The sequence below is a fragment of the Salminus brasiliensis genome, chromosome 19 (genome assembly GCF_030463535.1).
Source record: "Salminus brasiliensis chromosome 19, fSalBra1.hap2, whole genome shotgun sequence".
Classification (NCBI taxonomy): Eukaryota; Metazoa; Chordata; class Actinopteri; order Characiformes; family Bryconidae; genus Salminus; species Salminus brasiliensis.
Genome location: NC_132896.1, coordinates 4,748,772 through 4,765,968, shown reverse-complemented (window position 1 = coordinate 4,765,968; position 17,197 = coordinate 4,748,772). Strand labels below are relative to the sequence as shown.

The window sequence follows — 17,197 nt, the reverse complement described above, 5'->3', positions numbered from 1 at the left end:
GGGAACACAACAAACTACATCATTTAGCTTTAAGAAGAACAGGCTGCTTAGAATTTGTCTCCTTGTTCTGTGTCTCCCTCTGGAGGAAAAACTGATGCAAAGCACTTAGACCAGAGAGTCCAGATATTATTACACACCAGTAGTTAAGCTCCTGAAAGGTCCTGGTGGATGTGTGTGTGTGTGTGTGTGTGTGTGTGTGTGTGTGTGTGTGTGAACGAGAGAAACAAAATGAGAGTGGATATACACTGCATGGACAAAAGTATTGGGACACACCTCTTAACCCCTGAATTTACATGTTTATGTTGCCACAGGTAAAAATAAAATCCAGCCCTTGCCATGCAGTCTGCCTTCCCATGCATCAGTGAAAGAATGGGAGGTTCTGAAGAGCTCACTGAGCTCCAGTGTGGTTCTGTATGTAATAGGAGACAACGCTGCACCAACAACAACAAGTCAGCTGATTAAATTTATTAAAATTGATTAATAATGCCTATGGGTTTAAAATGAGACAACATAAAAGCTCCAGTAAGTGTAATGTGTAGGTGTCCTAATACTTTTGTCCATACAGTGCATCACCATGCCACTGCCTGATACATCTGAGAAGGCAATCTTGTACTTAACACATTAATAATAAAGTCGATTAAAATACAGAAGAATCCACTGAAACATGCTTGTATGGAACTAACCCAGCCACTGCCCAAACTTCCACCGGCGCCGGGTACCCAACTCCAGACACCAGAATAAGGTGATGCCAGTATGAGCCGAAGTTCGAATGCAGGGTCATGCTGCTTGCCACCAGCAGCCGGAGTCTGAGAGAGCACAGTTTGTCCATGCTCTCTCAGGCATGGGTTGACAGCGCTTCCTCCTAGTGTGATATTGGTCAGGCTGAAGCTGGGGAGCCGTGCCTTCCTTCAGGCATGCTGGCTACCTAGTGGTCAGCATCAGCAGCAATGGCAGGGGCAGTTCAAAAGAAGGCGGTGGCTGGCTTAACATGTGTCGGAGGAGACATGCTAGTCTTCACTCTGGGGGGCACTGCTAGTAATAAGGGGGAGGGGTAACTGATATTAGAAATAAATAAATAAATAAATAAATAAATAAATAAAAAGGGTTTTTGCAGATACTGGCCCTTTAAATAAATGTTGGTATGGATCATAAGGAGGAGTAACACACTGAGGTTTTGTCACATTTACTTTTATTGTAAAGGTGATTTATTCCAAAATAGTAATATATTGCAGAGAGAGAGAGAGAGAGAGAGAGAGAGAGAGAGAGAGAGAAGGAGGGAGAGAGAGAGAGACTTACACATGACTTTGGCAAGAGTTTCGAGTGTTGATAATATCAAAATCCCACAGAAAAAAGTTAGAAAGTGTCTAAAATTAGAACTGCACTCCTCAGCTCCCGTCACTACGGCCGAGTTACTGTGTCACATTAGCCTCTACAGGTTATTTTATTTATTACAGCGGAATAAAAAGTCACAATGTACTTTCAACCCAAAACCAACAGACCATGGTGTACAAAAGACTTGGAATGGTTGTTCTTACTGTGCTTTCTGTTCAGCGACACCATTCTGAAGCATCCACAGGCTTATTATTATTATTTCACATTGTATCATTTTTTGCTTCAAAAAAAAAAATAAACGTTTAAAAAAATCATTTCTTGCCCAGCTGGGAGTCTTCTAGACGGTGCGACAAAACTACTTTGTACAGACAATGGAAAATCAATCCATCCCCAGCAGATGGTTGCTGTCCAAATCGATTGGGCATTGATTGCGGGTGACCCACCTTGATGGTGCTCAATAGCAGTGGCTTGATGTGGCCGTGCTGACCCCCGGATTAAAGGCAGGGATGGGAGAGGATGGCTGGGGGTAGACTCGATTGAATTGCAAATCCTGGGTGACGCCCTTGACAAAGAACAGCCGGCGCAGACGCGCTCTGCCAATTCCGAACCGGACCACCGTCCAGCGCTCTGGACCCATGCTGCCAGGTGGGAATTTCCACTGACAGCCCTTTTTTAAGGCCTGGGCTGTTTAAGCTTAAACTAAGCCCAGCTTTTGCATTGTGGAAAAAACAACAACAAATAAACTAACGTGTGAAAAAAAAAAGTGTGTGTTGGTGTGCTGGGCATATATATAGTGCATTTACGTCTGTGGAAATTTCACACTCGGAGACTGTACAGTGCATGCTAATGGAGGGGTGCGGACAGAATTAGTGCGAGTGAAAAAATCGGAACGTAAAAAGAACTGATGTTACTGATGTTTTAGTGTGTTTTAGTGTGTGGCGGGTGAAGTCGAGTACTGCCGGTTATAGAGTAATACATACGCCTGCTGAAAAGGCAACTAAAACTAATCACGGACGTCTGCCTAGTCCTCACTCGCGGTGAGGAAGACTCTAAAAGCCTACGAGCTCTAGCTGCGGAACACAGAACCGTCTCACCAGTCTAGAAAGGCCTCACGCCTCACCCTCGGCTAGGACTGAGCGTGCTGACGTGCGCACGCTTGTGTGTGTGTATATGTTTGTGTTTGTGCGTGTGTGTGTGTATTCTCGGCCTGTGTCTGTGCGTGTGTGTGTGTACCCCTGTAGTGAGGGGTTAGCAGGAGTGCATGTTGCAGGTGCGGATTTCTTTCTTGGGCTTGCAGCTGTTGGACTGTGAGCCTTTGCTGGTCTTCTTTACGGCCTTCACCCGCTCCTGGATCCCACCGCCACACAACTTGGAACACTCCGTCCAGCTGGACCAGGGGCGCAGTTTGCAAACTGGAAGGAGAAAGCAAACGAAGGCTTGATCAGGAGGGTTTTACTGAGGTAAAATAGATTATTAATTTTTTTATTTTTATTTTATATAAAGATTTTTTTTTTTGCTAAATTTTCCCCTTTTCCTCCCCACTATCAATGCTCCTGACACTAGGAAAGTAAGGATTTAGCACTTGTCTCTGATACATGCAAAGCCAGCCACCACCTGTTTTCAACCTGTCACAGCCCAACACAGCCTCCAGCTCCACCAGCATCGCTTAAAAGTGATGAGGGGAGAGACCCATCTGTAGGGAAGTACAGCCAATAGAATAGGACTCTCTGGAGCAGATAAATAAACATGAACCTACTGGCACCATGCTGCCTAATGCCAGGCGTGGGCTAGTAGAGGGGTATAAAGCCCCCCAGCAGCATTGAGCTGTGGAGCAGTGGAGGAACTGTGTTCTCTAGAATGATGGATGGTGGAGCTCTATCCAATATATTTGGTATGAGTTGTGGAGTTATGGATGAGGAGGGGTGCTGCACCACCTAACAGACGCCTGCGCCGGCCAACATCGCTTTAAAGTGATGAGGGGAGAGACCCATCTGTAGGGAAGTACTGCCAATAGAATAGGACTCTCTGGAGCAGATAAATAAACATGAACCTATCGCTCCATGCAGCCTAATGCCAGGCGTGGGCTAGAGGGGTATAAAGCCCCCAGTATTGAGCTGTGGAGCAGTGGAAGTCTGTGGAAAGTGTAATTCACTTTTTCAGCATAAATCCAAATTGTGCTTTGTGCGCCACATCTGGAGGTACAGAAGCAAAGAAGTGGGCTGAGGTGGTAGTGTAATACTACAGCACTTTAGAAAAGTCACGGATTTGAGGTCAGTGGTATTTGTGGCCACACCTGAACCTGGACGTCCAGAACGGTCCTGCTTTTTTTTCTTAATATCGCTGTCCCGTGGGCCCCGGGTGCATTTTCTGATTTTACACTTCTTCCTCTGCACCGTCTCCGGACATGGCGCTCCCCCAAACTGAGGCTCTAACTTCACCATTCGAGAGCGGATCGCGTGACCCTTCCCACAGGACTTGTTGCACTCTGACCACTCTGACCAGTCGGACAGCATACAGTCCACAGCTGCAGGGGAGGGAAAGAAAGAAGTGAGAGAGAGAGAGATGGGGACAAAAACATAAGGGTGGGATTAGTTGGGACACAGACACAAGCAGTGTTACTGTACCTTTAAAGCCTCTGGAATCACAATTTGATATATTGATGATTTTGTTGGGTGTGAACTAGGGTGCTCAGTGAAGCGTCCAGCAGAGTTTAAATAGAAAACACAATGCGCTGTGCTGGACGGGCAGGGTAAGGGTGGGTGACAGGCATTGGATCTGCTGCGTCAGGATATTCCGTCCGTCAAGAGGGATGATGGGGGATGCGCTTTAGCCAGGTTTTGGTTTAGCTTTCGCTCTCCAGCTCAGACTCAAAAAGGGGGTGGAGCAATGTTAGCATCGTGAATGGTCAGGGGTATGCTGACATAAGCATTTCCCACTTTTAGGACCACCCATCTTACATCAAGATTCCAGTTTGTTCATCATTTGCACATCATGTCAGGAGATACATGGATTAAAATGCTTGGGTTGAGGCTCAGATAATCACTCAGATAATATATATATATATATATATATATATATATATATATATATATATATATATATATATATGTAGTATATATGCAGTGCAAACATAACAACAATAAATAAACAAAATAAAATAAGTAAAATATACTGGATAACTAAAATAAAATACCATAAAGGAATATACACAAAATGTACAGGAGGGACGTATGTAGAAACTCTGCAGAATACATGGAGAGGAGAGCAATACTGGTGGAATCCAGCAGACGTTTAATAGACTTCAGGAAGATCTTCATAAGACATACTTTGTACGTTTCCACCGGGGGCCCTGAGGAGCCAGATTCACTTCATTAAAAAGAACACTCAGATTAAGGTTGCCAGGGGCTTTAAGGCCCCTTTAACTCAGAGTTCACATCATAATTAACGAGTAATAAATGATAATAAAGGGTGTAAACACCCATATTTGCATAATATCAGTTTTTCCTCAACACTCTGCAAAAGTGTGTGTTAAGCACACAGAATGTGCATCTGCTTTTAAAAGGGGTTCACCGTTGTGTGTGTGTGTTTGTGTGATTACCATATTACCATACAGGGGGCAGTGGTGGCTCAGCGGTTAGAGCTCCGTACTATTGATGACAGGGTTGTGGGTTTAGTACCCGGGCTTGGCAAGCTGCCACTGTTGGGCCTTTGAGCAAGGCCCAAGCCTTTGAGCACCCCTGTCCTTCACGCTTAGCAAAAAGGGGTCTATATAGTACCGGAAATGAGTTCTTTGACTCATATTAGAGGATAGTGCTTCCAGGTTCTACTATTCTGCTATATAGCCTATATATGTAGAGAGAGTTATCATATACATGCCATATAAGGCCTTGGTGATGCCACTTGGTGATGCCACTTTAGGGCATTTCACTGTAGTGAATCAGTGAACCATTATCAATGCAAATTTTAATACAAGCCAAAATAAACATATAAAGAACCTTATCTTTATATGGTTCTCATCTTTATATCTAGTCTCTCCGGACTATTGATGACAGGGTTGTGGGTTTAGTACCCGGGCTCGGCAAGCTGCCACTGTTGGGCCTTTGAGCAAGGCCCTTCACCCTCTCTGTTTTCCCAGGCGGCACAGCAATGGCTGCCCACCGCTCCGGGCATGTGTGCTCACTGGTGAGTGTGCGTGTTTTTACTGCATGGATGGGTTAAAGGTGGAAGCCAAATTCCATCTGTGTCACAAATTGTAGCATGCATGCTTTTTTATGTATGTGTGTGTGTATGTGTTCCTTTGGATGTGTGGGTGTGTGTTACTCACGGCATTCTGGCATCATGCACTTCTCCACCTGTTCCAGTGGTTCTCCACACTGGTTGGGCAGTGCCGGGGTCTTCAGCATGCGCCGCCGAATCCGCATGCCCATTCCGCACGTCACACTGCAGTGACCCCACTCTGACCACGGAGACACCATGCAGGACAGTGCATCTGCACACACACACACACACACACACACATATACAAATGTATACTGCATTAGAAAACACACAGATAATCACATGCATACAGTAAAAAGCCTAAATTCGCTCTGTGAACCTGGCGGTGGGGGTTATGGTGAATTTGTGCAGAGGTGTGCTCAAACGGAAACTGCATGATGATGCAACAGCAATCATCTTAGACAATGAAGTCAACAAAGTCGAGTCAAATGAACACTTGATGCAACACCCTGGAAATTAGAAGCTGTCTCCCTGTTTCAGCTGACGGTAAAACCATTAAGACGTTCCTTCACAGATTAAAGGTGGTTTGCTGAGGGGACTCGGGTCATGGAGGTAAATGAGGCTGTTCCTTTCAGAACTTAATGGCAGAACTAGGAGAATGTATGGAACGTATGGAGAGTTAGGGAGTGAGTCACATATACACACACAGCTTGTCTTGTCCCTGGGAAGGGAAGTACAGCCAATAGCATAGGACTCTCTGGAGCAGATAAACATGATGAACCTATTTGCTCCATGTCTAATGCCAGGCGTGGAGGCTTGAGCGGTGTAACATGGAACTGTGCTATCTGGAATGATGGATAGTTGAGCTCCATCCAGTTCTTTTTGGAATGAGTTGGGGATGATGAGGTGGGGTGGTGATTATCATCCAATATCCTGACCTCACTAACGCTCTTGTCACTGAATGCAGTCAAATCCCCACAGCAATGCTCCTTCAAAATATAAATTAATACCCATGATTTTGGACGAAACAATGAAGGAGCAGGTGTTTCAATACTTTTGTCCAAATAGTGTAGTTATGAATATTTTGACGGCTATACTTAGTTTTGTACATTTTTGTGGAATGTATGGGGTTTCTATCACTTGTTTGTCGTCTATGGATCTTCGACCCAGTAAAAATGTGGTACGTGGACCTGTCAGATACTTGATATTTGAGCACCCCTGTCCTTCACGCTTAGCAAAAAGGGGTCTATATAGTACCGGAAATGAGTTCTTTGACTCATATTAGAGGATAGTGCTTCCAGGTTCTACTATTCTGCTATATAGCCTATATATGTAGAGAGAGTTATCATATACATGCCATATAAGGCCTTGGTGATGCCACTTGGTGATGCCACTTTGGGGCATTTCACTGTAGTGAATCAGTGAACCATTATCAATGCAGATTTTAATACAAGCCAAAATAAACATATAAAGAACCTTATCTTTATGCCTAGAGTGCAGTACTTACCCTTCTTGGGCACAAATTTTAAAGTCTACATGAAGTTATGAAATAACTGAAAGTTTGGGAGAAGGACCACGCCCAAACTCCTCCTCTCCATCACTATGTACTATAAAAATGAAAGCTCCAACTTTACTCAACCTCTACCTGGCAAGGTGGGGTCTGGCTTCGGGTCCCATTAGCCTGAAGCCCCCCAGAATTCCAGTCCAAATCTCTCGAGGTACTTGCCTCAGCTAGCAAGTGTGGTGCACACTTCGCAAAACATGTGAATAATTATGCCAACACATCCAGAGATTTCCATAACTGACCACTGATGAAGGGCTAGAGGATGGCTAAGACAAAGTGTACAGTAATACAGGCCCACTGTACATCTTAAACTGGACACCAGCAGGGTAGAGCAACAGGCTAAGGGTTTCTGATAAAGTGGACAATGAGCAAAGTCACTGATTTCTATAACTTGTCACACCTCATGATGAAACAGCCTGTGGATGATACACTGTATTCCTTATTGAGAGACAAGAGTGGGCGATTCTGCATGATTTAACCCTTCAAAGGAACAACTGTACCAAACCTGCTCATGAGGCTAACAGTAAACGAGCATAGCATGACGCTAACTGGTGGCTGTTTGGTTTCATTAACTGTTAGCAACATTTAGCTTGTTTTCAGCTCTGTGTGTGTGTGAGTGTGTGTGTGTGTGTAAGGTTCATACTCACTGCACTCGGGCATCATGCACTTCTCAACTTCCTCCAGCTCCGCTCTGCATGGAGAGCCGTCCGAGGCATCCATCTTCATCATCCTCTCCCTCCTCCTCATCCCTACGCCACAGCTCACACTGCACGGCTCCCAGTCACTCCACTCTGTCACTATACAGCTGCTGGGGGCTGATGCACCACACACACACACGCACACACACACACAAACACATGCTGATAAGCTTACACCTTAGAACTAAGTAAATCAGGCCTGGACAAGGCCTTGATCTTCCTCTGACACTGCACCCACAGATGCATGTGGACATAACGCTGCGTAACCCGAGTCATATTCGTGTAAAATCCTGTAGTATTACTCTGCCGCCTCAGTCCACATGCTTCTCTACCTTCAGATGCTGCTTCTGGATCTCTCAGCTTGTCCAGAAATGCATGTGTGCAGCTGTCCATGAGAGGGCGCTTAAAGCGTGACACACCACAAGCATGCTATATGTCCAAATATTTGTGGACAGCCCTTGTAATGAATGCATTTAGCTACTTTCAAGTTGCACCCACTGCTGACACAGATGTGCAAATGCACACACACAGCTTGTCTAGTCCCTGTTGAGATGTACTGCCAATAAAATCAGACTCTCTGGAGCAGATAGACATGAACCTATTAGCACCATGCTGCCTAATGCCAGGCATGGCCTAGAGGGGTATAAAGCCTCCCAGCATTGAGGAGCTGTGGAGCAGTAGAAGAACTGGTGGTGGTGCTCCATCCAGTCCTTTTGAGATGAGTAGAGGATGAGGTAGGGTGGAGATCATCCAACATTTACAGTTACTTCAACAAAAGCAGGATAAACTCATTATAAATGTTTTCGATCCCCTTGATTTTGAGAGAAACAATGAACAAGCAGGTGTCCCAATACTTTTGTCAATAGAGTATATAATGGCACGTTACACTTCTTTGATTCTCCTGCATCTGTCTTTGCTGTAGCCCCGTTTTAACACATCTTGCTAAACAGACAACAGCCTGTGGTTGGTTGGATTGCACTTGGCCACTTGTTTTTTTTTGATGATAGGCAGGTGTCTATGATAGCGATGCTCCATTATAACCGGTAAGCGACTCCATCAAGTTAATGCAGAAAATGTTAAAGAGTTTCTCTTGCCAGCTCTGTCACTGTATCCTCATAATCTAAACTCCCTAGAGTAAAAACACACATGAAAAAAGGACTTCAGTGTTATGTGACACTTCCACTGATATTACACCCTCCTCATCTCATTTCCACTCTTCACTGCTGCTCGAAATGAAATATCCCCTACCTCAGGGACCAAGGCATCAAAACACGACCAAATATCATATTTGCTTAAGGAGAATTTCTCCATTATTTTTGAGGCACATATAAAGTCCGGCCTGGCCTTAGTTCCACTGTCAGTGATCCTCCATAGAAAATCCCTTTTTGCACTAGGCTTAATCTCTGTTCCGCCTCCTGACTGACTTTGCAGTGTTAAATGAGTTCACAAATGACTCATCAGGAGTCTTCTCCCACTCTCTCTCTCTCGTCCTCTCACGCTCTGGCTTACACAAGCACCATACACACTCTAAAACCGCTCCTCTCCCTCCTCTCGAAAGCTCCACCACCGCACCTGCTCCTCCCGATGCTCCAACTATACTCAACCTCTACCTGGCAAGGTGGGGTCTGCCTTCGGGTCCCATTAGCCTGAAGCCCCCCAGAACTCCAGCCCAAATTTCTCGAGGTTCTCCTTCCTTGCCTCAGCTAGCAAGCGTGGTCCGCAGTTTGCAAATTATGTGAATAATTACACCAACACATCCAGAGATTTCCATAACTGACCACTGATGAAGGGCTAGAGGATGGCTAAGAGAAAATGTACAGTAATACAGGCCCACTGTACATCTCAAACTGAACACCAGCAGGGTAGAGCAACACGCTAAGGGTTTCTGATAAAGTGGACAATGAGCAAAGTCACTGATTTCTATAACTTGTCACACCTCATGATGAAACAGCCTGTGGATGATACACTGTATTCCTATAATTATTCAGAGACAAGAGTGGACAGTATGGACAATAACTCTAGCCATGTTCACAGGTGATTCGTCCTTTTGAACATCTCAGAGCATTTTAAAGGGCAAGTAACACCTGTAATCACATGCTGAAGATCTGACCAGACGATGTGAGGTGATATTCTGGAGAGTTTCTTCATACACTGAAAAAGAAGGCAGTACGAGACTGAAAGGATGACAGCACTGCGACCATAGAGCTACACACTGAGAACGTCCCACAACTGAACCAAAATCATTCATTCTATCAGATCACCCCACCTTTTATTTTACCACCCCCCCCTCAAAAACTCAATTTGGACCATCTAGGATTGTTCAGGATGCTCAAAATATAACAAGCTTATTTGCATATCGCAGCATTCTGTGGTAACAGCATTGCAAAGACGTTTGCCCAGAATTCATTATGCAGAAAAATCTCTATAATATATTTAACAAAGTGAAACTGTGAAGAAAACATTCAAGGTATATATGTATATAGTATAAAGGACTATATAATATAAATAATAATATTACACATTGCTATTTTTAGACTGTTGAAAGCATATTATAAGATTATTTAAATTTTTATAATAATTAGTCAGAATATTGGCATATAATAATTACAATTACAACGAATATGTTTCTACTTGTTTGTTATTGTATATGTTAATGTTATTGTATTATTATATTATTTATATTATACATAAATAAGTACTATACAAATAAATTTGATTTGAGTTGATCTATTGAAATCTTAGTATTTTATTAACTAAGACTAATAATTTAGCTTATTGTAAAAACAGACATCAGAAAGATAATATTGCTGTTTTTAAACTATAGTGCAGATAATATTGCTCAAGCAATAAAGCTTAAAATAAAACCTAAAAACATGAAATAAAATGATATCTGAGTATAACTGAGACTTTCACTGGATAAAAACAAGATTAAAAAGTCAACAGGCTAAAGTCTAAAAAAAGCTGTTAAATATGACACTTAAATTAATATTTAACAAATTAAGTTGTGTTTAATGTAATATTCACTCAATATTCTTATTGACATTGATTTAATTAATTTACGGTTAAAATTTAATTTCATTTGCAATTCACAGGTAATTTACAACTAATATTTTAGTACAACTTTAGAAAGAGAAATATTTTTTAAATAAATTTGAGGTGATTTTACTGATAAGATCTTCAGTTCCTTATTAGTTCTTCAGTAGCGTAACTTCATTAGTAAACTCAATAGTTAAATAGAGAAACACTGGAATGCTTAATGGTTCCTTTCCCTGTTTAAATGGTTCTTTACTAGAATGCATAAGTTAATTATGCATGTTAATGTGGTATGGTGAGTAGTGGATCACTGCCAGGATGCTTACAAGAGGATAATCCTCTACTGTGCCAACTGCAGATTGAGAAGTAGAATACTGATCAGTTGATTATGACACTGCGAGTGTGCTGACGAGTATATCATCGCTGTATCTTTCATTTTTTTTAGTTTTTCACTTTTTGACATCATGTGAATCTATAAGGTGTTCTTCATAATGTCAAATGAAGTGAAATCACATTTATTTTTATTTTTTTTTACAACTGCCATTGTCACACAGCAGCTTTACAGGAATCAGCCAGAGGACAAGAGATCAACAACATAAAAACCTAAGACCCCCAGTGGGCAGCTAAAGGTGACCGTAGTAAGGAACAACTCCCTCAGAGCTGGAGAAAGAAACCTTGGGAGGAATCAAGACTTTATAATTATAATAAATTATTGATAAAAGTCACAGAACCACTGCATAAGACTGTTCTACTGCTCAGGCAGGGCAAAATAATCATAATACAGTATAGCTTATATAATCATGGCAGTGGTGGTAAGAGTAATGAGCTGGTTAATGCTGGTTAAGGGTGGTAATAATACTTGCAATTTTGGAGATACAAGGTTTTGTGGGAGAATGATGATACAAAAGCTTAGGGTACAGTGCCTTGTCCAGCAAGGTAACTATGGAGATGCCAGCATGGGTGTCGGGGCGTGGCGTTCTGTAGTTCTGTTCTGACCTAAGTGAGCTCTTCTGGAAAGCTCTTAAGAGACCTTTCAAATAATGGTTCTATACAGCACTGAAAAGGGTTCCACCATTTTTGCTTAGACTTTGGCACACACACACACACACACACACACACACATAAACACAGTGCAGCAGCATGACTTACAGCAGTCCTCGTTGACCACACACTTCTCTGTCTCCTCGGTGGGCTCCCTGCAGCTGGACCCATCCTCAGGAAACTGTTTGATGTACCGTTCTCTGGACCTCATGCCCATTCCGCATGACGCGCTGCAGGGTGACCAGCTTATCCACTCGGACAGCATGCACGTAGACGGCTCTGCAGAATAACACACACACACACACACACACACGCAGCATGCTGAGCCCTTCGCTTACAGACTGATCTGAAAATGATGGCCTCCACTGTACTATACTACAGCGATGGCTATAAAAAAAATCACATACATTAATAATAATATGATGTGTATGACAGGATGTCTACTTGGGGCAGCAAAGAGTGACAAAAGAGAACACTGCTATTGATTAGATACATATTGCTTACAGTAATGTGTAGCTCGCTGAGCTAGTTAAGCAAAGGCTAAGGCACCAAGTATCAGACAGCCGAGAGCAGCTGCTGCGGACTAACTGCTGAGCACCGACACAAGTGTTGACCACAAAAACTAATGTCTGGGAAAACGAAGTCCAGCTACTGGTGATGGGAAGAACAGAAAGGTGAAATGAGAGCCCGGTTCTGCTGTGTTTGGACTCTTAGCCAGCTATGTAGGCTTCGATAAGTTAGCTAGCAGGATAAACACCACAGCACAGGCCAGGTTCCAGCTAACCGAGGCTCAAATCACACCAGTTTAGAGGATTAAGCCTCATATCTGAGAGCGCAGAGTCGAGGAAATGGTGTTAGGAGTGTTTTCCACTGTTTTCAGCCTCACTTAGTCGACTGGCTCATCCAGGTTTGCTTGCTCTGTCTTTCAGAGCATATGGCTTAACTAGCAACTATGGTGGGCTTGTTTTTTGTCCACCTGTTTTCCCACCCTGTGGCTCTCTTTAATGCACATCTGGCAACGGGCCTAAACACAGAACAGATATGTGACACCTCTGACTTGAACCATGCTTAATGCCAGACGTGGGCTAGAGGGGTATAAAGCCCCCCAGCAGCATTGAGCAGTGGCAGAACTGTGTTCTCTGGAACGATGGATGGTGGTGCTCTATTCAGTACTTCTGGGATGAGTTGAGGAGTTGGGGGTGATGAGGTGGGGTGGTGATCATCATCATCCAACATCATCCTGACCTCGCTAACGCTCTTGTTGCTGAATGCAATCAAATCCCCACAGCAATACTCCTCCAAATTCCAGTGGAAACAGCTTAATGCAGCTTAATATCTCATTTATTGTGTTTGATTGTAGCTGGGATGTCCAGCTTCGGTCTTGGAAGTCCAGCACTCCAGCACAATTAGCTGAGTTCTCTGCTCATCGCACATCAGTTAATCATCAGGTCCATTCAGCAGCAGGGAATTGAGCAACCTGTGCCGCCAGCACTGGCACTGGACGGCCACAGCGTCACAGCCTTTTCCACACTGTCCATCTCTGCCCTTCACCTCGCTCTTCTCCCTCCACTCGGGCTGATAAGGCATCAAACAGCCTCACTTTATCTCCTCCCCGCCGCTCCAATTAGCCCCGAAGCAGGAGCTTGTAAATAGATTTGTTATCAGGCTGGATGAACGAACTTGGGGCCGCTCTCCATAGATTTCTGCTCGCCGCTGCCCACTGGGACTGATCAGCGAGTGGCGGTGAGTGCCGGCTAATGAAGCAGAACTAAGCGAATCATTAATAAGAGATGTAAATAAATAAGGCCTTGACATAAGGGAAAGGGAGGGGGGGGGGGTTGGAGAGGCTCCGGCATTGGCCCCCACCTGGCCCGTCATCAATCAACAGACCATTAAATAAAAACAAAAGAGCGAAGTGGTGGTGGTGGTGGTGGTGGTGGGAGGGCGGGGGTTGTACAGTTTACTCTGGTGATCGATAGGGAGCAGCGGAGGAAAAACAAAAGGCTGCAACTGCTGGAACAGACCACACGTCAAAGTCTGCAGTGAGGGGCTGCAGTGAGTATGAGGATAGATGCTCATGTGTATATTCATGGTGAAGGTGTAGCCAGTGTTACAAATTACAGCAAATGGCTGTAGTACAGTATAGTGCACCAATGGTCGCTAGGTGGCAGGTTAGAGAGGGTTGGTAGGATGGACATGTGTAAGCAGAGACAGAAAAGTGACAGAAAAGAGAGAGAGAGAGAGAGAGAGAGAGAGAGAGAGAATACCATCAGCATGGTCCATACTGTGTCTTTGCCTTATCTCTTGGCCCTAAATCTCATCCAGCTGAGGTGCAAATTTCCCATCGATTTATTTAAACGATAAACTACGCCCAGAAACAGCTTTATGGTATCTTCCTCTCTTCCTCCACAACAAGGGAATCGATGTTCTGGGCTACAGTGGGCAGATCATTTACATTAAACCTGCTGCCAGAAGCTGAGGTTAGATAAGGGCACCCAAATCCAGAACATATAATCATGCTCTACCAGGATTTCTTCCATATTATTTAGCTTTAATTTGGCAAAACAAGTCAGTGAGCCACCCAGAACAGACCCCCTAACACCCCCCCCCCCCGCCCCCCAAGCATCTTATGCTTTACCAGTTGAACTAGCGGGCCAATGCTCACACATTTGCCCTAATGGACAGATTTATATAATGAAACATTAACTAGTAACTAAATATTAAAATTTTTAATTTTAAAAGAATTGTTGTTGATAAAAAATAAAAATTACATTTTTTATTTATTCAAATGAACATTTCATGATAAATGGGCCAATTACTTTCAATTTTAAAACATTTCTGGCCTTTTCTTGTGAACTTACCATTTTATAGATGTAAAAAAACTGTAAGAACCTCTGCTGGCCTCAGTGAGGAGCTCATGCACAGTAGGTCATGTGCTCCAGTATGCCAGGGCTAAGCCCCGCCCTTCACCTGAGGCTCATCTCCAGCACACAGGTGCTGTTCATAATTGGACTGATGAGGACTCCTCTTAAGCGTCTCAGTTTTGGGTGTTCTTGGTAAGGTTACTGTTATACTACCAATCTTGGGTGTGTTTATGGTGCCTTGTTGTAGTTTTGACCTACTGCTTTGTTCTCTTGACTGTGCTGTATCTGCCTGCCTGTTTCTTGACCTCCGCCTGCCCTGACAAGGAGTATTGCTATAGCCCTAATAAAGTCTGTTTAAACCCATATGTTACAGATGCCAGACTTTCATTTAACACATGAAGCTAGGCTTCTTATTCAGTAATTAATTAAGAGAAACTATTGTGAATTATTCAGTAATTCTCAAAATAGTCCCTCAGGGTTCTATTTTGGGGCCTATTAAACTGATGTTAATCATGACAGTAATGCCGTTATGAGAGTGATGGAAGAGTGGATTTACTTACAGCGTCTTAGGGGATAAAGAAAAGCCACAATGGTGGAGATTTCCATGCAAACAAAAGTTCCAGAGGTGGATATTTATGATGTAGAAAAAGTTCAACCCCTGCACGGATGGAAAGGCTGTGAATCTCTATAGCATTTTCCAAACTGTCCATCAGATCTCTGTATACAGAAAAGTTGTACTACTGCAAACTTCTACATAAAGAAAAGTTACACCATGAGATCTTCAGATGTTTCACATCTCAGAAAAGTTGTAGAGATGAAGATCTTGGTTCAAAGAACCATCACCCTTCAGCTGTGAACTTAACTCACTCTTCTCACCCATCTCCTGTGTGCTGAGACTGCAGTGTGTGAACCTGACCCTGCCAAACACACTCCTCTACACATACAAGTCCTGAAGATTCAGAGAAAATGTGTGTGTGTGTGTGTGTGTGCGCTTAATCTCCGCCGTACCCTCTTCTCTGCAGCCCGGCCCCATGCAGGGCTCAAAGTCCTGGGTATGAAGGCAGGGCACGGTGGCGTCCAGCTGAGCCTTCAGCATCCTCTGCCTCATCCGCCGGCCCTTATCGCAGGTGGATGAGCTGCAGGCTGACCAAGGAGACCAGTTGGAGTAGATACATGTCTCTGGAGTGTTGTCTCCTGCAGAGGAGAGAAAGAGAAAGGACAGCCGTCTTTGAAGGTCCAGTACGACATGACTAGACTACCTGATCACGCTGGCCTTATCTCCCACACTGGACAAAAAAAGAAACAGTGAATTCCAGTTGATTCAAAGGTGTGGATCCTTTCCACATCAATAAAATCCACTACATCAACACAGATACTGCCAAAGACCAGGGACCTGAAGGACCGGATGTGTTCTACTGACGTCAAAAATGAGCAAATGGTTAGCAAATGGTTATCTTACTCTTTTGTCTCTATGGAGATTACCCTTCGTCTGCCGGCCTGAAGTGGTCCCTCCCCTTCTTTGTATATGGTAATTCAATTAACCCTCAAAAGATGACAACAATCAAGTGGTCATAACGATAACACTCATATCCCCCCTAATGTTGATACTCCAAGTGCCCGCACCTTTATCCCCCTCCTTAAAGTCCTGTTCTTCACCTTCATCCCCCTCATACCCCTCCTTAAAGTCGTCTTCTTCATCTTCATCCCCCTCATACCCCTCCTTAAAGTCGTCTTCTTCACCTTCATCCCCCTCATACCCCTCCTTAAAGTCCTCTTCTTCATCTTCATCCCCCTCATACCCCTCCTTAAAGTCCTCTTCTTCATCTTCAGCCCCCTCATACCCCTCCTTAAAGTCCTCTTCTTCATCTTCATCCCCCTCACCCCCCTCCTTAAAGTCGTCTTCTTCATCTTCATCCCCCTCATACCCCACCTTAAAGTCGTCTTCTTCATCTTCATCCCCCTCATACCCCACCTTAAAGTCGTCTTCTTCATCTTCATCCCCCTCATCCCCCTCCTTAAAGTCCTCTTCTTCATCTTCATCCCCCTCATCCCCCTCCCTAAAGTCGTCTTCTTCATCTTCATCCCCCTCATACCCCACCTTAAAGTCATCTTCTTCATCTTCATCCCCCTCATCCCCCTCCTTAAAGTCCTCTTCTTCATCTTCATCCCCCTCATACCCCACCTTAAAGTCGTCTTCTTCATCTTCATCCCCCTCATACCCCTCCTTAAAGTCGTCTTCTTCATCTTTATCTCTCTCATCCCCCTCCTTAAAGTCCTCTTCTTCATCTTCATCCCCCTCATCCCCCTCCCTAAAGTCGTCTTCTTCATCTTCATCCCCCTCATACCCCACCTTAAAGTCGTCTTCTTCATCTTCATCCCCCTCATCCCCCTCCTTAAAGTCCTCTTCTTCATCTTCATCCCCCTCATACCCCACCTTAAAGTCGTCT

At 44.0% G+C, this 17,197-nt stretch overlaps 1 protein-coding gene across 2 annotated transcripts in view; it reads right to left on the bottom strand.

Annotated features, from left to right (window-relative positions):
• Positions 1-1,172: 1,172 nt before the first annotated feature.
• spon1b (spondin 1b) overlaps positions 1,173-17,197 on the bottom strand; it is a 113,284-nt gene continuing 97,259 nt past the window's right edge. The window contains exons 11-16 of one of the 2 annotated variants that reach the window (XM_072663909.1): positions 15,759-15,944; positions 11,995-12,165; positions 7,762-7,929; positions 5,657-5,821; positions 3,626-3,856; positions 1,173-2,744 (exon numbers count right to left, since the gene is read on the bottom strand). In XM_072663909.1, the coding sequence (XP_072520010.1) occupies positions 2,581-2,744; positions 3,626-3,856; positions 5,657-5,821; positions 7,762-7,929; positions 11,995-12,165; positions 15,759-15,944 (1,085 nt within the window). In that variant the 3' untranslated portion in view covers positions 1,173-2,580. The remainder of the gene's footprint in view (positions 2,745-3,625; positions 3,857-5,656; positions 5,822-7,761; positions 7,930-11,994; positions 12,166-15,758; positions 15,945-17,197) is intronic. The other variant, XM_072663910.1, reaches the window with a different exon arrangement.